The 27,405-nt window shown below is 43.7% G+C and overlaps 1 protein-coding gene and 1 pseudogene across 2 annotated transcripts in view; both read right to left on the bottom strand.

Annotated features, from left to right (window-relative positions):
• The window catches only part of IPO7 (importin 7), a 70,930-nt gene extending 47,210 nt beyond the window's left edge, over positions 1–23,720 (bottom strand). The window contains exons 1-2 of one of the 2 annotated variants that reach the window (XM_055142435.1): positions 23,478–23,720; positions 2,434–2,515 (exon numbers count right to left, since the gene is read on the bottom strand). In XM_055142435.1, coding sequence (XP_054998410.1) covers positions 2,434–2,515; positions 23,478–23,561 — 166 coding nt within the window. In that variant the 5' untranslated portion in view covers positions 23,562–23,720. The remainder of the gene's footprint in view (positions 1–2,433; positions 2,516–23,477) is intronic. The other variant, XM_004613612.2, reaches the window with a different exon arrangement.
• Positions 7,288–7,436, bottom strand: LOC129406293 (small nucleolar RNA SNORA72; annotated as a pseudogene).
• Positions 23,721–27,405: the final 3,685 nt, after the last annotated feature.

Here is a 27,405-nt window from a genome sequence, read left to right as displayed (position 1 = left end):
TGACAGGAACAAATGGAGACGTTACTGGCACCCACTCGAGCAAATCTATGAACAATAGGATGACAGTGATATAGTGATATCACTCCTATAATTAATTCATGAAAACCTAAGTCCCAATGTAATAATATCAGGGGGTAAGACTGTGGTAGGTGATTATGGCAGGCTTGGCCCTGAAGTATGGCAAAAGTGAAAAATTCTAAGTGTGTGGGGGAGGGAGGGGGCGCGGAGCAATAGCACAGCAGGTAGGGCATTTGCCTTGCACAGGGCAAACTCAGGTTTGATTCCCAGCATCCCATATGGCTCCCCAAGAACCACAAGGAGTAATTTCTGAGTGCAGAGCCATGAGTGACCCCTAAGCATTGCCAGGTGTGACCCAAAAAGAAAAAAAAAATTGTAAGAGGGGCTGGGGCTGTAAACACACATATTTATTTGGGACCAGAGAGAAAAGCAGTTAAGCCATTTGCCTTGCATGCAGTCAGTCCAGGTTCAATCCCTTGGCTCTGCATATGGACCTCACACCTTACCAGATATGATGCAGGAATAGAGACAGGAGTAAGCCCTCAGCATAATAGATGGGAGTGTCCCCAAAAAAAGGGGTGGGCGGTGCCAGAGAACAAATAGTGCAAGGGCTTAAAAAATGCTTGCCTTATGTGGTAGACTTCAGTTTGATTCCTAGACAATAATGACCAGTAACGACCAATAAAATGACCCATGAGCACAGTATCTCAAACTGTGGACCCAACCACCCCCACCAAATACAGATTAGCCATTCGGCATATACTTCGTATTAGGGGGACTTAGATTTTTTTTTTCCCGCCGAGCACCAGGGGGACTTAGATTTTTATCCCTAAGACCACATGGCCCCCACAGCACCAAAGAAGTGGCCCCAGAGCACTGTTTAGAAGTAAACCAATCAATAAAAATTAAAGATTGAGGTCAAGAATATGGCTAAATGATGAGTGCTGATTTGATCCCTGGCACTCTCCTTGCATGTATAAGATGCCAGGTTCAACCCCCAGCACCACCTGGTACCCATGCACCTCACAGGGTGGCTTTGTGTACCATAATGCACAAAAGGGAGGGAAGAGAGAGATATGAGAGGAAAGAAGGCTTGCCTCATATGTTGCTGACAAAGATTTGATTCCTGACACTGTATATGGTCCTCTGAACCCTGCTCTGAGTGATTCCAGAATACAGAGCCAGGAGTAAAGCCCTGAGCACAGTCAGTAGGACCCAACATCTTATCCCCAAATAATCACAAGGCACAAAGGAACGGAGTATACTTTCCTATTTGCTCAGCTTTAAGACTTGTTTAATCCAGCACAACATGTAAAGTGAGAACTGTGCTATAGGCATCACATGATTTATTCTACTCCATCCAGAATGCCTGAAATCTACTACAAAGACAAAACAAGGGTTGGGGATAGCTTAAATGGATGGGCACAGCATGCAAAGCCTTGGTTTGATCCCTAGCACTGCTGAGAGGGACCTCTAAGCATCAAGTCAGGTGTACCTGAAGTGCCACCTACTGTGTCCCCAAATCAAACGGGTATAGGAGAATAATCAAAGAGAAAACAAATGCTTCTTTAAAAATCTAGCAGTTGCTGCTTCGAGTGATAGTATAGTAGGTAGAGCACTTGCCTTGCACGTGGACAACCCAGGTTGGATCCCCAGCACCCCATTAACTTCCCCAGATCTCCACCAGGAGTGATTCCAAACAAACAAGAAAACAAGCATACAAATTAAAACAAACAAGCAAACAAAATTAAACACTAGGACACAATACTTTTTATTTTGGAGGAGGAGGTGGGTTTTCTTGTGGAGAGGAGCACACTGGTGGTGCTCAGGAATAAACTCTTGTCTCTGTGTTCAGCAGTCACTCCTGGCAGTGCCAAGAATCAAACTCGTGTTGTCTGCATACAAGGCATACACAAGGCATATGCCTTGTACTATCTCTCCAGCCCAAGAAATAGTACTTTTTAAATGGTTAAGAGACTACTAGCTGGGGCTGGAGCGATACACAGTGAGTAGGGCATCCCATACTGTCCCCCCAAAACCACGAGGAGAGCCTGAGAGCAGATCTAAGAGTAACCCCTCAGTATCGCCAGGTGTGATGCAAAAAGAAAAAACAAAAACAAACAAACAAACAAAAAACCACTTAGCAAATAGCTTAAGGAAGGAGAAAAATGTTTTTGTTTTTAATCTTAGAATCAACCACCAGCAAAGCAAAAATGAAATAGTTGTTTCTCTTTAAACTCAACATAATTTCCACTACCAAATATCAAGGTACTTTCTGTTTGTAATAAACACATAAGGAAAAATAATTTCTAAGGAATCAAATCAATGAAAGGGTATTCCAACATGTGTCTATTCAATTATAACCTTTAAGACAATACATTTACATATATTCAAGAAATAATCCAGAAAACTTGCCTGCCTGTCTCACAGGTAAATCCAGTTGTTCCGACATAGTAATCTGAAGCAGTGTTGAAACAAAATTCAGAGACTTGTGTGCCTACAAACAGAAAATACATTTTAAATTTCTGCAAATATTCTCAGTACTCTTTTACACTGCTCATCTATCAAAGAGGCTTATCCAAAAAAGCAAAGCAGTCTTATTTCCTAGTATTTACCTATGATGGACTAAAATATCAATACACTCTAACTCCCAAAACAATTTTGGTTGTATGTATTTTCCTGTATACTGCTGCATTTCCCATTTATCCTCAAGTAACATTCTTTAACTATACTGGTCGCAGTAGCTTAGATACAACCACCTGTGATACCCATGTTCTTAATTTGCAATAAGTTTTCCATATAAACATTCTAATAAGTGGCTAGACAAATTAAATCCATAAGTAGTCTAAAGATGTTTTCAAGATGCAAATGTTTTATTACTAGAAACGTCTTATATAAGTGTTCCCACCTCCTGCCTCTGTGGCAGACAATTCCCTTCTTTCCCTCTACTTTCGGGCATCATGGTTTGCAATACATATACTAAGAGGGCATTATGTTTGGTCCTTTATCTGCTTTCAGCACACATCCCCCATGTTGAGTGCAATCTCGCATATATTTCATTTTTTTTAATATTCAATTATCTTTACCTTTCATTTTTCAAACTTACAAAGTTGTTAATGATTTGGTTTCAGTCATACAATGTTCCAATACCTGTCCCATCACCAGTGTACATTTCCCACCACCAATGTTCCCCAGTTTACCTCCCCCCCACCCAGATAGCACGTTTCCTGCCTCCCCCCGCCACCCCCATTGCTTTTGGACATAATGGTTTGCAATGCAGGTACTGAAAGGTTATCATGTATGTATCATGTATATCTCTTTACCTCCTTTCAGCACTCATTTTTAAGGGAATTCCAGGTGGAGTGAAGAGGGACTATTTCCTCGATCAGCCGAAGAACTCCAGAACCCAGCAACAGCCATGCTCAAGGCCCCTCTCCACATGTTCGGATGAGCCTCACTCATGAAGGAACCAGCAGAGGAACCCAGGTATGTGAGACCCGGGGCTGAGATCTCCAAGCCTGCTCCCATGGGGTCTGGGCCTCATAGGAGGAAGGTATCCACTCAGATTCCCCATTTTCCAGTAGTTTGGCAGCCACACTCACAAACTCTTTTCCTCCCACCCCCCCCAACCCCGTAATCCCATCAACAGCCAAGATCCAGAAACTATAAAACAACATTCTCGGAAGCCTGCGACCTCTTATAGCCTAGTTCTCCCTCTCAGAGAACCTGGCAAAGTACCAAGAACATCCTGCCAGCAGGGCAGATCCTGGCAAGCTCTCCGAGGCGTATTCGATATGCCAAATACAGTAACAATGATGGGTCTCATTCCCCTGACCCTGAAAGAGCCTCTAATGCGGCACTGCTGGGAAGAATGAGTAAAGAAAGGCTGCTAAAATCTCGGGGCTAGGACGAATGGAGATGTTACTGGCGCCTGCTCAAGCAAATCGATGATCAATGGGATGACAGCGATACAGTGATATAGGTGTTCAGTTCATAAAAAATAATCAAATACACCCCTTTGATCATTTGTGGTTTGTATGTTATATTTCAGTACAAGTTTCAAGTCTATATTTCAACACGGTAAAAGTACTAATACTAACTACTGGGACCAGAACAACAGTACAGCAGGTAGGATGTTTCCCATGTATACAGTCAATTCAGGTTCAATCCCCAACACATATATGGTCCACAAGCCTGTCAGGAATGATCCCTGAGCACTAGCAGGTGTGGCTCAAAAACAAAACAAAACACTATTATGGTACATATGAATTTACAATACAACATACAGAAAAGAATGTGGGGCCCTAGAAATTATATAGGTTAAGGCATCTGACTTCTATGTGCCTGGCCCCAGTTTGATCCCTGGTACCACATATGGTTTCCCAAGCAATACCAGGAGTGATCCCTGAGCTCAGAGAACGGTAGGTTCTAAACATGAACATTGCTGAGTATGACCCCAAAACCCACCCCATCCCAAAATAATGAAATATACCAAAAATGCTTTCATATATTTCCAAAGTTATTCAAAAGTATGAGGGGAAAAAAATCCAATCCTAGCACTCAGTAGAACATCCTCTCCACTCTCCAGTTGATTTCTCTCAATCCTGGATTTTAAGTACTATCTCTATGTAAAATAAATTATTTCCCACCCAATTCATTCTAACATCCCTTAGTTTACCTTAACTCCTTTATATCAAAGGAATAACCTAACCTTTCTTGCATTCAATACCTAAAAATAAGAAGCAAGGAAATAGTTCAAAGGCTGCCTTGAACCTGGCCCACCTGGGTTTAATTCCCAGCATCCCATATGGTCCCCTGAGCATCGCCAGGAGTAATTCCTGAGTGCAAAACCAGGAGTAACCACTGTGCATCGCCAGATGTGACCAAAAAGAGCAAAAAGCAATAAAAAAAAAAAAAAAGGCTGTAGCAGAAGTTTGATCAACTCTACAATGTTTAGCAAGGATAAGCATTGAACTGTGATATCTAAACAGCTGAGATGAGTATTGCACCCACACACCTTAAGCACTGGTTAGGAGGTCTCCCTGTACTTCTACCCCCCAAAGTAACAACTACCATCCTTAATATCCTTAATATCTTTAATATTTAATATCTTCTTTATTTCAATGCCTGAGATCTTAATTTTATTTTGCAAAACCATGTATAATTCCCTCCACTGCCATTACCACCAATCTAGTTCAATAAATCATCTTTATTTTCCTATTTCCTTCCCTTTGCTCTGGCAATGACTGTGGGCCAGTACTCCTACATTTGTCTAGTATTCCACCAGAAATTTTTTAAATTGTTAACGCAGGGGCCAGACAGATACCAGGATAGGACAATTGCCTTGCACACAACTGAACCAGGTTCAATCCCCAGCATATACTGAGCCTCACCATAAGTGATTCCTGAGTGCAGAGCCAGGAATAATCCCTGGGAGTAATCAATCACTGGGTATGGCCCCCAAAACATAACAAAACAAAAAAATATAACTCAATCAACCCCCATTAAAATAAGAAACCTGGGGTTGAAAGGATAGCACAGCAGGTAGGGCGTTTGCCTTGCAAGCAGCTGACCCGGGTTCGATTCCCATCATCCCATATGGTCCCCTGAGCACCGCCAGGAGTAATTTCTGAGTGCAGAACTAGGAGTAACCCCTGTGCATTGCAGGGTGTGACCCAAAAAAAGCAAAAAGCAAACAACAACAACAATAATAATAATAAAATAAAAGTAAGAAACCTTGTGGCTGGAGCACAATTTGCATACAGGAGGCCCAGGTTCAATCCCCAGTAAAACATGGTATCCCAGTACCACCAGATCAATCCCCATCACTAGGAGGTATAGCCACAAAAACAAAAACAAAACAAACTTCAGTATTTTTCTACTGATTTCCCAAATCTATACATATGGCCCAACATTATCTTAACTTCTTTATTCTTCAACCTCCACTGCCTCACCTGTTCTTCAGGTCTTGCAGTCTCGGTATATGATCTGACTTCTCCCTGTAACACTCAGCTCCAGTGATCCACCAGTGTTCAGACCAGGTAGCAGTGCCAGGGCTTCTGCATCAAAAATATGGGCTCTGGCCATTTCAGCCATCTCCCCAACCCTAAAGACTTTTCTCCTTTTAAAATATTTTTCTTTTATTTTTGGGCCATACCAGACAATGCTCAGGAATTACTCCTGGCTCTGCACTTAGGAGTTGTCTTTCTGGCAATGCTCAGGGACCATATAGGGTGCCTGGGATGGAACCCAAGCAAAGCAAAAGCAGCCTACCCTCTGTACTGTTACTTCACCTGATTCTTAACTAAGCAAGCTAAAACAGTACTCCCTATTACTCTCATCTTCAAGTTCAATTCCTTCACTGCACTTACTACTTAAAATTTAAATATTGGTTTTATATCTCTCTTCTATATTACGACCTTAAGTTCCACTTTCAGTAGTAACTTCATTGTGCATACCCTTCCTTCATATAATACATGGAATTTAAGTTATTTAATAGATAATTAAATGAGTAAAAAGTGAATCAGCAAAAACCGGGGCTGGAGAGATAGTACAGTGGGTAGGGTGCTTGCCTTACATGTAACCAATCTGGTTTTGATCCCCTATACCACATACAGTTGTCCACGCCCTGCCCAGAAGTGATCCTTGAGTGAAGAACCAAAAACAAAAGCAAAAAAAGATCAAATAAAACACTTTAAGGACCCAGAGTGTGGCTCAGTAGTAGAGCTCATGCCTTGCATTTGTGAGGCCCTGGATTTAATCCTTGGCACCACCAATAAATAATGAAAGACACATTAACTGTTCAAATCAGAAAAAACATGGGGTGGTGGGCAAAATCCAGTGTACTCAGGAGTTACCAGTGGTGACTGTCTGCTGAGGATCGGTGGGCAGAGGAGGACCATATGTGACATCAAGAGATCAAACCTGAGTTAGTTCAGAGAAGGGCAATCATTATCTCTCTAGCCCGGAAAATTTATTATTTGTATTCCCTTCCCACCTGACTTGTGGAAACCCTTCTCCTTTTTCTTTTGAGGTGCCAGTGATAAAACCCAGGGCAACACACATGAACAGCAAATGTACTATCACTGAGCCAAACCCACAGGCACTATTTGAGGCTTATTTTGGGTGGGTAGGTGGTGTGGGGAGGGGGAAACTCACACACATACAGTGTCTCTGAGACCCTGCAAAGCATATATTGTTCCAGCCCTCTATACCCTCGGACTAAAAACCATCTTGTAAACATTAGATAGGCTCTTCAACTTTTTTTTAAGTTAACACCATCATTTCTAAGACTAGAACAAGGTAGGAAAGGTAGGTAAAGAACTAGGTCTGGGGACAAATGCAAAGACTTATTATTATACCGAATATTTGGCCTGCCCTGATTATTACAAAATCAGAACAGCAAGAATAATTCATAGAACCTTCTGATATTCTTAGATATATAAAACTATTATATACGTAAAGGGTCAGAGCCCTAGTACAGCAAGTAGGGCATTTGCATTGCATGTGGTCAACCCGGGTCAATCCTTGGCATTCCATATGGTTCCCTGAGCTCACCATGAGTGATTCCTGAGCATAGAGTATACCCTGGGCATCGCTGGGAATGGCCCCCAAACAAAAACCAAAAAAGGGGAGGGAGGGAGTAGAAATAGTGCTAGAGAGGTAGTACAGTTAGTTGGGTGCTTGGGATGATGTCACACTATACTCTTACACATTATTCACATTACCTTATTTTAGAGTTTTTATTTTAAATTATCTTGGTTTGAGCACAAGTGATACTCAGGGGCTTACTCTTGGCTCTCTGCTAAGGTATCACTCCTGACAGGGCTCAGGGTACCAAATCAAGTGTCAGAGATTGAGCTGGGTGCAAGCTGCATGTTCACTCACTGTACTGTCACTGTCATCCCGTTGCTCATCAATTTGCTCGAGCGGGCACCAGTAACATCTCCATTGTGAGACTTATTGTTACTGTTTTTGGCATATCGAATATGACACAGGTAGCTTGCCAGGCTCTGCCATGCAGTGAGATACTCTCGGTAATTTGCCGGGCTCTCTGAGAGGGGCAGAGGAATCAAACCCGAGTCAGGGGTGTGTATGCAAACGTCCTACCCGCTGTGCTATTGCTCCAGCCCAATTAACTAACACACACTTATATTGATTGATAGGGAAAGTAAAGCAGAGGACTTGTGATTTAAAATGGCTAAAAACTCATCCTCTTTCTTAAGAGAAAATCAAAAGATATTAAATCACTGTACTATCTTACATTTTTACAGTTTTATAGTAAATTACAGTAAGTAAAAATATCACTAACATCTTTAAAATTTAATTCATTATTCTAACAGTTAAACATCGATATAGCCATCACAAGATGCTTTTATGTTTTATATGAGTCAATGCAGAAATGTAACTTCTAGATACTGGCACTAATTATAGGTCTGCTTCAAAATCCTGTCTTCCGGCAGTCAGAGAACCAAGAGAACTGAAGCAATAAATGGATCATTACACATCATTAAATAGATCTAAAACTCCAGTTTAAAAGCAAACACAAAAATATCTTTCTAGACAGCTTCTCTTACCTGCTCATTATCTGTCATCAACCAAAGATTAACGTTCACTCTTTTGGGGGGAGGGGCAGGTAGAGGTAGGGGCAACATCCAGTGATGTTTGGATTACTTCTGGCTCTTCACTCAGGAACTGCTCCCTGCAGTGCTCAGAAAGCCATACTGGATACCAGGGATCAAACCTGGGTCAGCCTCATGAAAGACAATCAACTTATGCCACTGTACTACCTCTCCAACCTTTCTATGTTCACCTTTAATCCACACCACTGAAATTCAACTGTCCTAACTCATTCAATTTCACTTCCCTTACGTATACTTATTTTTTAGAGGGAGGAGATTTGGACCACATCATAGTATTCAGGAATTACTCCTGGCAGATATGAGGAGCCATGTGTGGTGCTGGAAACAGGACTCCAATTGGTCATTACAAGGCAAACAGTCTAACTGTTGCACTATGATCACTTGGGTCCACAAGTGAAATTTCAAGTTAAACCTTAAAGACTCAAACTCACAGAAACGCAAGAAAAAAATATTCTATAAAGGGAAAATAAAAATTGTTAGATTATTAGAACAAAATTTTAAGAAATTAGAAGGTAAATTGTGACCACCTTAGCATCTAAAAAACAAATTTCTATTAGCCTGAGAGATAGTACAGTAGGTATGAGCTTAACTCAAGTACAGTGGATGTGGCCCCAGAAACACCCTGCTGCTACCCACTCCCCCAAAAAATGCCTTTATGCCTTTTAGCCCTAAAGTAAGATTGCCCTAAAGTAAGATTCCCCTGCTGTTTTTCCTTTTTTTTTTTTTTGTTTTTGGTTTTTGGGTCACACCCAGCAATGCACAGGGGTTACTCCTGGCTCTGCACTCAGGAATTACCCCTGGCCGTGCTCAGGGGACCGTATGGGATGCTGGGATTCGAACCCGGGTCGGCCAAGTGCAAGGCAAACGCCCTACCCACTGTGCTATCGTTCCAGCCCCCTATTTTTCCTTTTATAGGTGCAGTGACCAGGTGTTGTACACACATGGGTTTGGGGTCACAGTAGTGCTCAGGACTTAGTCCTGGCTTTATGCTCAGGGGATCATACATGGTGTCATACATCGAATCCAAGTTAGCTACATGCACGCCTTACCCATTTTACTCTGTCCCCCTAAAAATGTTTATTTTTAACCAGTTTTTACCTTATCATATCTATTCTATAAAGATAAGGTCTCCTGCAGCAGTAGGAAGGATATATAATTCTAAGATAGATGACTATAGATTATGATAAGCTTTATGCTAAAACTATTATAAAAGTTCTGAAATATCTTGGGTCTGAAATACTCCCCAGGCAGCTTCCCCTGCTCCCCCTCCAAATTTATCTAACTTTATAGAGGATTGAAAAACTGAAACACATACTCATAATGAGAATTTCCTTAACCCTATTACATTGGGCTTTCTTTTGGAGGGAGGGATCTCCTTGAGCCACACCCAGAAGTGCTTAGGACTTACCCTGGGCTCTGCACTCAGGGATCACTGCTGGTGGGTTGGGGTACCCTATCTGGTCCTGAGGATCAATCATATGTTAGCTACATGATTGTAAGCACTCCAAGCACCCCACTCACTGTACTATTTCCCCACCATTTTTTTTGTTTGCTTTTGTTTGGGGGCCATACCCAGTGACGCTCAGGGTTTACACTTGGTTCTACGCTCAGGAATCATTCCTGGAGGGCTTGGTGGAACATATGAAGTGTCAGGGGCTGAACCAGGGTTGGCCGTTGCAGAGCAAAGTCTGACTCTGGCCCTGACCCTACCTACCACCCTTCAAACCTACTTGTGTGTGTTGGGGATGGGGCAGAGGAGTTAGGGGACACACGCAGTAGTGTTCAGGAATTACTTCTGATGATGCTGAGAGAACTACATGGGATGCTGGGGATCAAATCCTGGTCAAATGCATGCAAGGAAAGCACCCTACCAACTGTACTATTCCTCCGGTTCACCTTTTAACCAAATATTATCTCTGCCACATACTAGCATTCTACTCACTAACTAGTCAAGAAATTGCTTTCTCCAAAGTTACCAATATTAAAGTCCCCCTTACCCCAAACACAATTATCTTTTTGAGTTAAGCCTCCCTCATTCAGAAACATGACATCACATCCTCACCTTTTCCCTAATAGCCTTCTCTTTACTACAAAGCAGTTCATGTTTACTGCCAGAAGATTGATTAAACTCAAGCTGGGGAGATGACTCAAAGGGACAGAGTGCATGCTTTTCAGTGGGTGCCCTGTGTTTGTGTTCTAACCTTGCATTGTCCAAAACATTGATGGAAGAAGATTCCAAGCACCGTTGGATGTGGCCCCAATACAAAAAATTTATGAGACTCTTTGAAGAAAAAAGAAAATGATCTATAACTAATCTTCATATTGGAAATTCCTTTTCTTTGCTTCCTCCTACTTTAAGAACACAAATTCTCCCCCAATTTCCTTTCCCTATTTCTCAAGGCCTCTAAAATGAACACGACCCCAAGTATAGCTCTCCTGTACAAACCACACCTCTGATTCTACTTCTAATCACAGGCAAAAGAAAAAACATTTTTACGTTGCTGCTTTCTCAACTTTAGTTCTACAACCCAATATCCTAACAGACTTTTTCTACTAATGTTCTACTAGCTCCCTGGCCCCCTGACATCCCTTGAAAGTCAATTTCCTTCAAAATCAGTTTCTCCTGTCTAAATGTACATTTTTCAATATGCACCTGACATCATTAAGGTTTATAGACTTTTGTATGCTTGTTGAATAGCCCAGGACCAGGCTGTGGTCAACACATCAACACAGGGTGGAAGCTGGCAGATGGCGCTGCCAGGAATAGAATCCAGGACCCCGCAAATTTAAAACATATGCTCTAAAGACCCCTTCAAAATGTAACTTCTTCTTTTTTTTTTTTTTTGCTTTTTGGGTCACACCCGGCAATGCACAGAGGTTACTCCTGGCTCTGCACTCAGAAATCACCCCTGGCAGTGCCCAGGGGACCATATGGGATGCTGGGAATCGAACCCGGGTTGGCCGAGTGCAAGGCAAACGCCCTACCCGCTGTGCTATTGCTCCAGCCCCCAAAATGTAACTTTTTAAAATTTAATTTTTTAAAGTACTATGATTTACAAAGTGATTCATAATTGGGTTTTAGACATACAATATTACAGCACCAATTCCACCACTAATGTCAACTGCCCTCTACCAATGTTCCCAGGTTCTATCCCATATCCCCCATCTCCAGGCTGCCCTCGACAGGAACCTTTCTGAACTGGGCTGTTAAAGTTTTGGATCTTCGAAAGATCATTTCTACTTATTTCTCTCCAACAAAATGAAACTAAACATATGTTCCATTTGAGACTGGAGCAAGAGTACAGGGGGTTGGATACTTTTCTTGTACAATGCCAACCTGGGTTCAATCTCCGATACTCCAGATGGTCCCCCAAGGCCCCCTGCTCAAGTACAAGTTTTATAAAACATTGCATCGGAATTAACAATAAACGATAACTTCAATACCCTTTTATGTTTTGTTTTGTTGTTTTTTTTTTTGCTTTTTGCATCACACCCGGCGTTGCACAGGGATTACTCCTGACTCTTCATTCAGGAATTACTCCAGGCAGTGCTCGGGGAACCATATGGGATGCTGGGAATCGAAGCCGAGTCGGCCACGTGCAAGGCAAACGCCCTACCCACTGTGCTATCGTTCCAATCCCTTTTATGTTAATTTTTCTGCTTGTTTGTTCCTGGTATTTCTGCAATGCCAGGAATTATATCCAGGGCCTCATAAATGTAAGTTATATAACTTATCATTATTAAAGTTGAGCAATACTACAAGTAGGGTTCTTGCCTTACATGCAGCTGACCCGTGTTCGAATTCTGGCATCCCATATGGTCCCCAGAGCACCTCCAGGCATGATCCCTGAGTACAGCCTGATGTAAACACGAAACAATCCCTCCCCCTCAAAAAAAAAAAGTTTTGAAAAAGGCAATTTTTAATATTTTATTTATATGAAATACAAGGTATAATGAAGGTATATTATCATTTAGTGGTAGAATCAGACTAGGCTGAGACTTCAGTTTCCTCCTCTCTCTTATAAAATTGTATGAACTCCAAATAAAGATTCCTTTGTTTCTGTTTTAGGGTCACCACAGCTTGAGGTGCAAGATCACACCTAGAAGTGCTTGGGGGACTATAAAGAATCAAGCCTAGGGGGTTGGAGCGATAGAACAGCGGGTAGGGCGTTTGCCTTGCACGCACTGACCCGGGTTCGATTCCCAGCATCCCATATGGTCCCCCAAGCACCACCAGGAGTAATTCCTGAGTGCAGAGCCAGGAGAAACCCCTGAGCATCGCCAGGTGTGACTGCACCCACCCCCCAAAAAAGAACCAAACCTAGGGCCTCCCAAGGTAAGTGCTCTACCACAGAGCCTCGCCCTCGGCCTCAATTAAGTTTTTTTTAAATCTCAATTATGAGGGGCTGGAGGAATGATACAATGAGAAGGGACCTGCCAGGATTGATCCCTGAGGACTGTCAGCTGTGTCCCAAAAATCAAAAAAAGGGAAATAAATGAGGCAAAAGCAAGTCCATTTCTCATACAAAGCATAAGAAAAATCAGCATTTCTGCCTCATTCTATAATACAGTAAACCTAGGTAAACTTTCAAATTTCTACTAGAGGATTCTCCTTAAATTCTTTTGATGAGGGTGCAGGACAGAAAGATGGAGACACCTCCCCTGAAGTGCTGGGACTACTAGAACGAGGGAGGCTACGTGGTATTAGGGATCAAACCCTGGGTCTTATGCACAGCAAACATGCATCCAGCTCTGTGAGCTATCTCCCCAGTTGTGTGTAAAATGGAAGAGAATATTGATGTTGATATGTACAAATCCATTATAAACTTGACAACATGTATTTCTGTGGTCATGATGGCACCGGAGCTCTAGAGGTGGAAAATAGGAATTTCTTTCACGTAGCAGTTACAACTTAGTCCAGTGCCTAGAACAAATATAGCTATGAACTGAAATAACCCCCATGATCTGAGCCCACACTTTGCATATGGATACAACCAGGGTTCCTAAAGTGCATGGTCCCTTGAGCACTACCATGAGTAAGCCCTGAACACTGGTGGGTATGCACCTTCCCCCACCTGCCAAAAATAAAATAAACTGCAAAAACATCAAGGAAGGGTTTTTTTTCCCCTTTCTCTTTTCTTTCTTTCTTTTCTTTTTTCGTCACACCCGGTGATGCACAGGGTTTACTCCTGTCTCATGCACTCAAGAATTACTCCTGGCGTGCTCAGGGGACCATATGGGATGCTGGAAATCGAACCCGGGTCGACCGTGTGCAAGGCAAACGCCCTACCCGCTGTGCTATTGCTCCAGCCTCTCTCTTTTCTTTTTGATTACATTCAAAACTTCACCTTTGGGGGCCCAGGAATAACTCAGTCGCAACTTTAATGAGCTGAGCATGATCCAGGCAGTGCTACTATCTGGGATCCCAAATGACAACAAAATGTGTAATTTCTGGTACACCATAAACAAATGTGTATAAGCAGCCAACTCAACAGTGTGACTCATGGGTACAGAGATAGCAAAGGTAAGGTGCCTTGAACGCAGCCTACCCTGCTTTGAACCACGGCACCATATAGGATGCCCTGAGCAACACCCCTGACCCCGAGTCTGGAGTAAAACTTTGAAAAAAAAAAAAGAACAAAAAAATTCTGCTGGAGAAATAGTAGGGCATTTGCCTTGCACGGGGCTGACCCAGGTTTAATCCCCCATACCCCATATGGTCCCCCAGCACAGCCAGGAGTGATCTCTGGGAGCAAAGCCAGGAGTAAGCCCAGAGCACAGTTGGGTGTGACCTCAAAACAAAACAATGTGACTCCTGCCAAGCAACATGAGGTGTAGTAGCATGCAATGCTATCAAGTATCTGGTTAGATGACAAAAGAAAAAAAAACTGGAGAGGATTGTTGAGCGTAAAAATAAATATAAGTAAAACTTCAATTGTGGGTGGTGAAGCAAATCATTGAGTGTGGCACCAGGAGTTAACCCTGAGCACCACCAGTTAACTCCGGGTTAGCACAACGGTGTGGCCCAAGAAGAAACCAAAAAAAAAAAAAGAACCCTTCACAGTGGTTACAAAGATGTGACTCAGTGGTAGAGTGCCTGTGTAGAGTGAGTAAGATTGCATATTAATAATCCCAGGACTGTATCTGAGTGCAATCTGACACTAACACTGACCATAACCAAGTATTTAGGTACCAGGGGCTGGAGCAATAGCACAGCGGGTAGGGCGTTTGCCTTGCACGCGGCCGACCCGGGTTGATTCCCAGCATCTCATATGGTCCCCTGAGCACCGCCAGGGGTAATTCCTGAGTGCAGAGCCAGGAGTAACCCCTGTGCATCGCCGGGTGTGATCCAAAAAGCAAAAAAAAATACCAAGTATTTAGGTACCAAATATGACAACATAGGAAAGGGGTAAGTTGAATGAAAATTTAGGAGGGCTAACATCTGTGAAGCCCTGAATTCAATCACAGGCACTGCATGACAGTCCAAGACCAAGCCCTGGTGGCCCTCAAGCACCATCTCACTCAGCCAATGGTCCTAGTAGGTCCAAACATAGCCTTGGGTGGGCTCTTTTGTTTTGGGACCACACTGGGCTGTGTTCAGGGCTTACTCCTATCTCTGGGCTAATTCATGGACCACTTCTAACAGGGACCAGGGGACCATACGGTGTGTCAGGGACAGAACCCTAGCAAGTGCCCTATCCAAGGTACCATTTCTCCTGCCAAAGGAGTAGGCCCTTATAAAGAAACAAAAATAGGACTGGAAAGATAAAACTAGGTTGCTTGCCTTGCAGGCAGACAACCTGGATTCAATGCCAGATACCACACATGGCTTCCCAAGCACAGGCAGGGGTGATCCCTGAGTGCAGAGTGCAGCCCCTCCCCCCGCCCCCACCCCCAGCCTCCTACCCACCCCTGCTCCAACATACAAAAAAAAAAAAAAAAACAGATACAATCCCCTCCACCCCCAAAAAAATCTTGCATGCATTTTCAAGCCCCAGTACAATCTCTGGCACCACATGGATCGCCACACACCATCAAGGTGGCCTGGGGAATTCCCAACACTGCAAACCCTCTCAATGAAATGCCAGCCCAATTGCCCAAGAATCTCGGGGAGGGAACCTGAGCACAGTTTGGCAAGTCTCAAAACCAACACCAAAACCCACAAACTTTCCAGTTCAAATGTTAAGCTTCATGGAGCCAGAGATGTGGCTACAGTTGTACAGCACATGCCTAGCAGGTGACAAGTCTTGGAAAGAATGGCCAGTACCACATGCTCACCCACCCCAACAGAGCTGAGAGTTCTTAACAACTTACAAAAAAATAAATTAAAAACATTTAAAAACAAGGGCTGTGTGCATACATTGTACACAGGAGGCTCAGGGTTCTATTCTCAGCGCTACATTGTCCCAAAAACCAATACTGGAGTAGTGTACAAGACATGCATCCCCACTCCCACCCATCAATCTGCTGTAGAACCCTCCCCCCCTTCAGGATAGTTGCATTTTTTAATAAAATGTAACCATCCTGAATCAAGGCTTCTGGCAGTGCTCAATGGACAACTATGGGGTGCTGTGCTGGAGACTAAACCCAAGTCAGCCATGCAAGCGCCCTACTCACTGCACTATCTCTCCAATCCCCTATACTTTCCCTATTCTTTTTTTTTCCTTTGCGCGGGGGCGGGGGGGGGGGAGTGGGGACGAGACACCACATGTGGTGGGTTTGGAATCAGGATCAGCTGCATACAAAGTTAAGCTCTCTAACTACTGTACTACCTCTGCAGCCCCAAGACATTGCTTTTTGCACAGTACTTGATCACCCATTCTCAGAGATAAATCTGTTTATGATAGGCACTCAAAAATGTTTTAATTTTATTTAGAAGACCACACCCGGCAGCGCTCAGGGCTTACTCATAGAGGGGCTCGGGGACCATATAAGGTGCCAAGAATTGAACCCCGTCAGCCACCTACAAGGCAAGCAACTTAACCCATTATATCCACTCTCCAGCCCCTTAAATTAAAAATACAAAAACAAGAACAAAACATAGATATTGAGCACGTGGCAAGCCTGGGTTCTATCTGTGGTACCAAATGAGCCCCTGAGAACCCTGAATACTGCCAAGAGTGACCCAAAGCACCGAGTTGGAAAGTAGTGACCCAAAAGAGTAATCGTCATATATGATTATGATTGTTTAAACGATTAATTTTGCATGCACAGTATAACCATGAAAAGACAATATAAAAGATGGCATTTGTGAGATTTATGGCTTTAGAAAATATAGCTTAGGTAGCAAGTTCTTGGTTTTTTTTCTTTGCTTTGTTTTTGGGTCACAGGGCTTCCTTCTGGCTCTATGCTCAGTCAGGGATCACTTCCAACAGGGTTCAGGGGACCACATTCATTGTCAGGGATACTTGGGTCAGTCTTAATAGCTACAACCCAGGGGCTGAAGCCATAGCACAGTGGGTATGGCGTTTGCCTTGCATGCAGCCAACCTCGGTTTGATTCCCAGCATCCCATATGGTCCCCTGAGCACCGCCAGGGGTGATTCCTGAGTGCGTGAGCCAGGAGTAACCCCTGTGCATTGCTAGGTGTGACCCAAAAAGAAAAAAAAAATAGCTGCAACCCATTAAGTTCTTATAAGTTCTTTTTTTTTTTTCTTTTTCCCATATGGTCCCCCTGAGCGAGCCAGAAGTGATTCCTGAGTGCAGAGTCAGGAATAAGCCCTGAGTACCACCAGGTATGGGCCAAAACCAAAAAACAGAATAAAATTAAAAGATGACTATTTTCAACACTTCCATTTTTTTCAAGTTATTTCTCTTCACATTCAATAAGTATTTACTGACATTCTATAATGTGCCAGGTACTGTGCTTTAATTGTGGAAAAAAGTTTCCATATTATCATAATGCTTCCTACTAGTGATGTGTCCAAAGAACAAATACCGGTATTCTTCTTAACAAAGAGTTGATACAAAGACTTGTATCAGCTCTAACAATCTTCTCAGTACAACTATTAAGTCTGAGACAGGAAATATGGTAAGTTGGATTTGTTAATCAACTGGTATTTACACATTAGGACAGTAGCACTGTCAATGTCATCCCATTGTTCATCGATTTGCTCAAGCTGGCACCAGTAAAGTCTCCATTGTAAGACCTGTTACTGTTTTTGGCATATCGAATATGCCAGCCATGGGGAGCTTGCGAGGCTCCGCTGTGTGCGGGATACTCTTGGTAGCTCGCTGGGCTCTCTGAGAGGGGTGGAGGAATCGAACCTGGGTCGGCCATGCGCAAGGCAAACGCCCTACCTGCTGTGCTATCGCTCCAGCCCATCTCATAGAGATTAGTGATTCACTGTCACTGTCACTGTCCCGTTGCTCATAGATTTGTTCGAGCGGGCACCAGTAACGTCTCTCATTGTGAGACTTATTGTTACTGTTTTTGGCATATCCAATACGCCACGGGTAGCTTGCCAGGCTCTCCAAGAGGGGCGGAGGAATCGAACACGGGTCGGCCTCGTGAAAGGCGAATGCTTTACGGCTGTGCTATCGCTCCAGCCCATCTCGTAGTGATTAGTGATTCAATAAAAAAAAATAATTATGGGAATCACTGAATATCTGCTATCGTTTCTTTCCTGACAATGGCTGCCAGACAGCCCCTTTAAAATTTGGGACCCTTTCTATTTCAGGTAATGCTTTGCATATGAAGTTCATTCCGGCTCCACTTCTTTTACTTCTACTTTTCACTTTGGGGGCAGATACTTTCTTTTCTTGTTTTTGGGCCACAGCCAGCAGTGCTCAGGGCTTGCTCCTGGCTTTGTGCTCAGGGATCACTCATAGTGGTTCTAAAGGAGTTAAGGATTGATCCCGGGTCAGCTGGGTGCCAGGCAAGTGCCCTACCTGTTATACTATCTCCTAGTACCTCCCCCTCTAAAAGTTTTTAAAATTTTTTTTAAAAATTTTCAAGTTAATGACAACCCTGCTGTCTTACTGGCTGCCTTTCAGAAACTACTTTAAATTACATTTAAGAATGGAGGAATAACCATGGGCCCATACAGGAGGCATGTGCTCTCTTCCCCTTCTCCCTCTCCCAGCCACGTTCCCAGGAAGGCCCGAAGCCACCGCCTCCCCACCAGAACATGAAAGACCATGAGTTACACAGTAGTTCATGTAATCTAAAGTAGTTCCTGTAATCTAATCATGTAACCTCAATTTTTTTACATTCATCATCTCATTAAAGCCACTGTATTTCTTACTATTATTACTTGCATTTTATGCATAAGGAAAATGATTCCTATATGTTAGAACACCTCCAGAGAACACAGAACTTTTCAAGAAAGTTTAAGTGTTTATTTTTTTAAAGTTTAAAGTTTATTTTTTTTTTACAGTTCTCAATACTGTACTTTTATGTGATTTACTCCAGTCTCAAGGTAAAGCTCACTACCTGAAGGTACTTCAAAAATTGGAACACAACAATGCATTTCAAAATTATAACTGGTTCTGGGCTGGACTGCTAGCACAGTAGTGGGTGACCTTACACATGGCACATAGCTAACACGGGTTCAATTCCAAGCACCCCATATGGTTCCCTGTGCCCTGTCAGGGGTGATCCCTAAGTGCAGAGTCAGCAGGAACAAGCCCTGAGCATTGCCACGTATGGCCCAAAAAACCAAAGCCAAAGTGAAAAAACATCAACAAAATTGCAAGTGTTTCTTGTTTGTTTGGGGGGGGGGGGTCACACCCAGCAATGCTCCGGTATTGTTCCTGGCTCTGAACTCAAGAAATTACTCCTGGTGGTGCTTGGAGGACCATACAGGATGCCAGGGGTCGAATCCAGGTCAGCCACAAACACCCTACCCACTGTACTATCTTTCTGTCCCAATGTTTCAATAAAAAGGGGGCAAAATTCGTAATACACCACAAAGTCAAGTCAGTGGAGAATTCTCAGCTGTACCTTGAAAATAATCTGTATTATGAGGGCCGAAGCCATAGTACAGTGGGTAGGGTACTTGCCTTGCACATGGCTAACCAAGGTTCGATCCCAGGCATCCCCCAAGCACCACCAGGAGTGATCCCCAACGGCAGAGCCAGGAGTAAGCCCTGAGACAGCCAGGTGAGGCCCAAAAACCAAAAACACAAACAAAAAGAGTTCTTACCATGATCCCTACAGTCTAATGGAATCTCTCAAAATATTTTCTATATGTAGTATTTAAAAGAAACATATCCTAAAAAACTTGACAGATGTGCTAGTAACAGATTTAAAGTCTGCAAGTAACTGAACAATGATGGAAATGAGAAAAGACAAAGAGACTTGTAAAAGGAATTCCAACCAGATTGGAACGGTTAACTGTAAGCACTCTGAGTTAGGGGCACTTTTTATATTTAATTATCTGCACTACATTTTGATAACACATTTTTTTTACCAGTTTTAAATTATAATTATAATTTCACTTATTTTAAGAGATTCACGCAAAGCCAATGATCTTTTTCCTTGTAACTAAATTAACTAAAATATAGTTTCAGTAAATGAGACATAATGGAACAGCTGTCACTGTCATCCCATTGCTCATCGATTTGTTCGAGTGGGCACCAGTAACGTCTCTCATTGTGAGATTTGTTACTCTTTTTGCCATATTCAATACTCCACGGGTAGCTTGCCAGGCTCTGCCATGCAGGTGCAATACTCTCTCCAAGAGTAGCTTGCTGGGCTCTCCGAGAGGAGCAGAGGAATCGAACAAGGGTCTGCGCGTGAAAGGCGAACGCCCTACGGCTGTGCTATCGCTCCAGCCCAATGGAACAACTGGTTCATCTTATCTTTCCTCCAAAGCAAGAAAGAGCCTGCCAGAAATAAAATGTTATTTTTTTCATTCTTACAACAGTGAAGTATCTTGGCATCAAGTGTCATGATTTCAGAAATCAAGGCTCTGCTACAAAAACAAAAGTATTCAAATAGAAGCCCCAAAATTGCAAGATTTGAATATTTACTCAATAGAAAGTTCATTTTAGAAATTAAACTAGGGTAGAACAATAATACAGTGGGTAGAGCCTTGCATGCGGCCCACCTAAGTTTAATCCCCAACATCCCATATGGATCCCTGAGCACCATCAGGAGTAATTCCTAAGTGCAGAACCAGAGGTAATCCCTGAGCATCACAGGGTGTGACCAGAAAAGAAAAGGAGAAGGGAGGGGAGGGGAGGGGAGAAAAGTAAAGAAAGATAAATTTTAAAACCTAAGTGAGAATTGGGGTGGGGGTTAAGGAGAGGAGTGCTAATAAACACAGAAATAAAGGCCAGACACCAATCTTTCTCTGACATAAAAAGTCAGAGTTCCCTTTTCCAAAATATTTCAAAACACTTGGTGAATGGTAAATTGGTTAAGTTACAGGAAATATTTTGAATACTATTTGGGTATTTACTAATCACCTACCACAAGTCTATGCAAGGTGTTAGTGCAGGGACTAGAAAGTACTGCAAGTTGGGCGGTACTGCCTTACACACAGCTGACCTGGGTTCAATCCCCAGCACCCCAAATGGTCTGCAGAGCTCCACCAGGAGTGATCCCTGAGCACAAAGTCAGGAGTAAGCCCTGAGCACTGCTGGGTATGGCTCAAAAACAAAAACAGATGTTAATAGATTATAACTAGACAGTCAATATCAAGTTGAAGAATAAATTAATTAAACTTCAGATTTGCAATAAGTATCATTTATCCCATTTTACAAAAACAAACAAAAAAAACCTCACCAATTAAAAAATAATAATAACTTCGATAAAACATGTAAATATGCTTAGAGTAAGTTATAGTAGGCATCACTATTAACTTTTTTATGGCTACATACATACATTTTTATAAAATAATGTTCATCTTGGGGCTGGAGCAATAACACAGTGGGTAGGACGTTTGCATTGCACGCAGCCAACCCGGGTTTGATTCCCAGCATCCCATATGGTCCCCTGAGCACCGCCAGGAGTTAATTCTGGAGTGCACCTGTGCATAGCCGGGTGTGACCCAAAAAGCCAAAATAAATAATTAAATAATGTTCATCTTATGACTATCACAAAATAAAAAGTGATCCATAAACACTCTTCATGATTTAGTGTTGGCTCTTCTGTTTCAATTTACTATTTAGTATTTGAACTGTAGCACTGTCGACCCACTGTTCATAGATTTGCTCCAGCGGGCACCAGTAATACAAAATCTATAATTTATAAGTCCTCCCAAGGTGACTTTGAACCTAAGAACTTGGACATCACTATAGGTACGTTTAAAGTAGGTGTCATGTACATACAAAATAGATAACTTTCTTTTCAAATAATTTTACGCTTTGTCTAAAAAAAGTGGTCAGAATAAGTTCCTTGAGGGCAGAGGTCCCTGTATGTACAGAGTTTCATCAGAAAGAATCCTAGGTCCAGTAAGTCAATATAAATAATGTTACTGAGTTGGTTTACCACCAATTAGGAGAAGTGTTAAGTAACTCAGCTTGAACTTTTTAATGTTAACATTTTTACACTAATTCAAATGGAAATTTGTCATGGACCTAACTAATGGCAGGTGGAGAGGTACTTGCATCTAAGACTTCACTCAGTTTCATAAAAGACAGCCTCGAAATTTTTTCAACACTGTCACTAAGTAACCCCTTATCAAACATCTGCTGCATGTTCGATAAGATGATAATCTCCCATTACTTTAAAAAAAAAAAAGTACAGAGTACAGTAACTCTTGATATAGGGGGCACATTCAGCAGTATATCGAAAGGCAATTCGCTGGCATAGGAAGTCACAACAGCCCTTTTAAGAAACCTTTAAAATACTAACATACAAAGCTGCAGAAATTTAAAACCAAAGCATGAAAGTGAAGACACCGTAATAAAAGTACCTAAAACAAGGCGATCTCCTAAAGAGTGACTTCCCCCCACCGGCTGCGGCCCCCCCCAAAAAAGGGAGTGGAAAATACAAACAAGCCCCTGGGTCCACTGATCTGGAGTTGGTACGTTTCAAGGCGTTTTCATTCCGTCCTAGAGAAATCTCTCACTTGACAGTCACAGCTTCCCAGAGTCCGAACTGCATGAATGGGGAAAACTCAGCCTCAGCAGGTACAGCCATCTGCCCAAGGTCACTCAAGAAAATAGCGGTGAAGCTCTACCTAGCCAAGAGCACTTGGCCTGACATTTCCCACTCCTCGCCCTGCGCCCGGGCCGCGGCATTCTTCGGGGCATCAGGGCACCGAGGCGCGGTAGTGGGGAGAGGTGGGGGGCGGGGGCTGGCCTGCGAGGGCTTTCCCGAGCAGCTCCGCGGGAGCAGCAGCTGGTGCGGGTCCCAGATGAGCCCCCCGCCAGTGACAAGCTTGACAGGCGCCAGCCCCCACCCCGCACACACACGCGGCCCGGAGACCCTCCAAACGCGGCGGGCGCCGGCGAGACGGGCTCCCGGAAACGTCTGAGAAAAGCGCTCGGAGTTTCGCCCCCTCCTGGGCGCTGGGAACGCGCTGGGAGCGAGCCAGAGGGCAGCCGGCCACCCGGGCCGGCCATGTGTCCGAGCCGTCACGCCCGCCTCGCCGGAGCCGGCTCCTCGTGCCCCGGCCGCCGCCACCCGAGGCCCAGCTCGGGAGCCGACGCGGAGGCTGCCGCGGCCGCCCGACCCCACGGCGCAGGCAGCGCGGGGCGGCCCGGCGTGGCAGCGCCGGCAGGTCCCCGCCCCACCCCTCCGCCCGGGCCTCGCAGCGCCGCGCTCCGCGCCTCCGGCCAGGCCCGAAGGGCCCGGCCTGCCACCGTCAGCCGCTCGCTGGCCCGCCAGCCCGCGCCGCTGCCTCCGCCCGCCGGGCGTCCTTACTTCATTGAGCTGGCGCTCCGCGGCCTCACGCAAGGCTGGGTCCATGGTGCCCCGCAGGGCCTCGATTATGGTGTTGGGGTCCATCGCGGCGCGGAGGCGGTCAAACCCTCAGCTCGGGTGCTACTGGGTCAGGAACAGCGCCGCTCACTGCGCACATGGACCCGCCGCGCTCAGCAGCGGCAACCGGCGCGAAAGGAAAGAGAAGCGCCAAGGCCCCGGATAGAACCTCTTCGCCCCAGCGTGGAGGCGGGAGAAGCGGCGGCCACTTCCTGTCGTCGCGCCCGCGGAGCACCTTGGGAGATGTAGTCCGCCCGCGCCGTCCTCAACCCACGTGGCCCTGGGCTGGTGGCTATGGACATGTCCTGCAAAAAACATTTTCAAGAAGGGATTAAAAAGGGTTTTAAGCGCCTCGGAATGGAAAATTGTAATACCCAATCCCAAAGGCTTCACGTAATGTGCCAAATGTAACCATAAATAGAATCTAACGCAATGTGTGATACAATCCATTGATATTGTAACTGAAGGAAATCTTTTAAAAGCAATTTCAGACGCTTCTAAATACAACAAAAAAATGTTTGCAATCTGGGCCAGGGAGATAATATGGGCCAGGCAATTGCCTTACATGCAGCTAACCCCAGTTCGAACCCGAGAAGCTGCCAGGCGTGACCCCTAAACAGCCAGGCAGAAACCCAGAGTACCTTTGGGTGTGGTGCCAAAAACACAAAAACAAAACCAAAACCAGTTGATAATCTTTAACATTGTAATGCCATTTAAGAAGCTACCTCTTAAAGGAAATTACTCAAAATATGAATGAAATATGTGTAGTAGGTATTTATCACATTGCATATTGATAGCCAACCAAATACTAGCAAACATTACAACTTCTTACTGAGTATTCGAGTTTTGGCAGGAACTAAATCACCTCTAAATGCAGAGTGAAAACATAACCCCTGTTAAAATCCACTTTTCTTTTTTTTGTTGTTGTAGTTTATGTTTTTGTTTTTTGGGTCACACCTGGTGCTGCTCAGGACCTATTCTTGGCTGTAACTCAGAGATCACTTTTGGCAGGGCTGGATGGGATGGTTGGATGCAAAGAATCCAACCATCTTCAACAGCAAGCAAGGCAAGCATCATTCCCAACTCTCCAGTCCCCCACCACACTCCACCTGGCCCAGCCAAGCAGCAATACTTCTGGTAGGACTTTCCTTTGTCCCAGGCCTAACTGGGTTCCATCCCAGCATCCCACTTGGTCTCTGAACACTGCCAGGAGTGATTCCTGAGTATTGCCGGGTTTGGCCCCCAAACAAGCAAATAAACAAAAAAAGGACAGTGTGCACTAAGTAGTTGTCAGTACTTTCCATTAACCACTATCTAGCTAGTACAGAATTGCTAATAAGCTGTCACTGTCACTGTCATCCCGTTGCTCATTGATTTGTTCGAGCAGGCACCAGTAACGTCTCTCATTGTGAGATTATTGTTACTGTTTTTGGCATATCCAATACGCCAGGGTACCTTGACAGGCTCTGCCGGGCAGGCTCGATGATACTCTCGGTAGCTTGCGGGGTTTTCGTAGAGGGGCGGAGGAATCGAACACGGGTCAGCTGTGTGAAAGGGGAGCGCCCTACAGCTGTGCTATCGCTCTAATTTTTGAAAAAGCAGTAAGTGAAATGGTAATAGTGATTTGCCTTATAATACTAATAATGTATAAAATGGTCATATACCAGACCAGAGAGATAGTTTAGTGGACTGGAGCATATGTTTTTAATGTACAATGTGTGGGCCAATTTCTGGAAGCACATGGTCCTCACGTATATCACCAGATATGCCAGATATGGCCCTAAATCCAAAAAAGTAAAAAAGAAATGACTTGGGCTGGAGCGATCCCAGCATCCCATCTTGTCTCCCAAGCCCGCCAGGAGTATACTCTGGATGTAGATCTAGGAATAAGCCTTGAGCACTTTCAGGTGTGACCCAAACAACAACAAAAAGGAAAAAAATAAACTACTATATTTCCCCTGTTGGATAACGCTTTGCCAATCCCACAGGGAGCTTAAGGTATATTGAGCCACTCTTACAGCAGAGCAACTGAGGCACAACTAATAATCCTACATTGCTTTTCTCTTTCCTTTGTGTCATTTATATGGCTTATTTAGAAATGTCCTTTTTGTATAGACACAGGAAGACAATTGATGCTATGCTATGTATCATGGTAATTGACTCCAAAATAATATTTACTCTTGGGCATCCGTATTTACTTAAGTCTCAGTTGCCCTTGGTTCCTAGCACTCCAAGAGCAGAATCCCGAAAAGGGACTGATGGATCCAGGGCAAGCTGTGAGCTACTATGGTATCGAAATGGGCAGGCCAAGCACCATAATACATAACTGTAAGTTAAGAGTACGGTCATGGATAAACTCTGTCGTGATCCAAAAGAGACAACTGAATAAGGACCCTACTGGGGTTAGAAAGACTAACATAGCCTGAGGACTGTGGTCTGAAATATATAGTGAGATGTTCTCAGGAAGAACCAAACTTTAAGCTTGACATATCTCTTACTGTGCTCATACAAAATGACATTGCTAGAAATATTAGAAGTAAATTTACAAGGACTATTTAAGTGGATTATTAGCTGAGGAAAGGAGAAAGCAACACACCCTGGATGGAATCGTGCCCTTGTAATCTGATCTCCTAGTAATCTGGAGTAATCTCCTTAGATGAGATTTTGTCCTTGAGTTGATCTCCTGGAGTAGTGGCCTTACTTCTCTTTGTTGATTTGTTGATGTTCAACCCCACCTTTGTATCTCCACCCTACATGATTTCTATATAAACTAGCTGTAAGGAGCAAGGGAAGTTACAAAGTTACACAGTGATTTGAGTTGTTTGTTGAGTGAGAGGAATAACTCAATATCCCCTCCATATATATATATTTTGGGTTTTTTTAAAGTTTGATAAACTCTGGCTCATCCTTCTATATATTTTCCCTCCTACATATTTTTTAAAAGTAATATACTTTGACCAAAAAAGATGAATTAATAAAATTTACAATAACAAATAAAGAATGAGGGGCCGGAGCGGTAGTACAGTGGGGAGGGCATTTGCCTTGCACGCGGCCGACCCAGGTTCAATCCCCAGCATCCCATATTGTCCCCCAAGCACTGCCAGGAGTAACTCCTGAGTGCAGAGCCAGGAGTAACCCCTGAGCATCGCCGGGTGTGACCCAGAAAGAAAAAGAAATAAAGAGAGAAAGAAAGAGAGAGAGAAAGAAAGAGAGAAAGAAAGGAAGGAAGGAAAGAAAGTAAGAGAAGGAAGGAAGGAAGGAAGGAAGGAAGGAAGGAAGGAAGGAAGGAAGGAAGGAAGGAAGGAAGGAAGGAAGGAAGGAAGGAAGGAAGGAAGGAAGGAAGGAAGGAAGGAAGGAAGGAAGGAAGGAAGGATGATCAGGACTACAGCTCACTAGACTGAGCTTAGCGTGCAGGATGCCTGGATTGGATTCCTGGCACTGAAGATGGACCCTAAGCACTGCAGGGGAAAAGACCCCAATCACAGAGCCAGGAGTAGCACCCAAAACACACCATGATCTCAAAGACTTTGGAGCTGAAGAGATAATACAGAGGTTAAGGTGTTTGCTTTGCATGAAACTGACCCCAATTTTATTCCTGCCAGCATATAAATTGCCCCAGCATAGCCAAGAATGATCCCTAAGCACAGTGCCAGCAGTAAAGCTGAGCACAGCCCAAATGTGCACCCCCCAAACAAACAAATAAGAAAATCCATTTGTAATATCAGTAACTCTAGAAAATATTTGACAGCATTTTACACAAAATAAAATAAAAATAAATAAAATAAAAAAAGAGGAAAACAAAACAAAAGAGAATTTTCTCAATATGCTAACTTTCTCTTATGAAAAATCTATAGCACAAAAATGGGGGGAG

The sequence above is a fragment of the Sorex araneus genome, chromosome 6 (genome assembly GCF_027595985.1).
Source record: "Sorex araneus isolate mSorAra2 chromosome 6, mSorAra2.pri, whole genome shotgun sequence".
Lineage (NCBI taxonomy): Eukaryota > Metazoa > Chordata > Mammalia > Eulipotyphla > Soricidae > Sorex > Sorex araneus.
The sequence above is the reverse complement of the archived record's forward strand: the minus strand, read 5'-3'. Positions and strand labels throughout refer to the sequence as shown.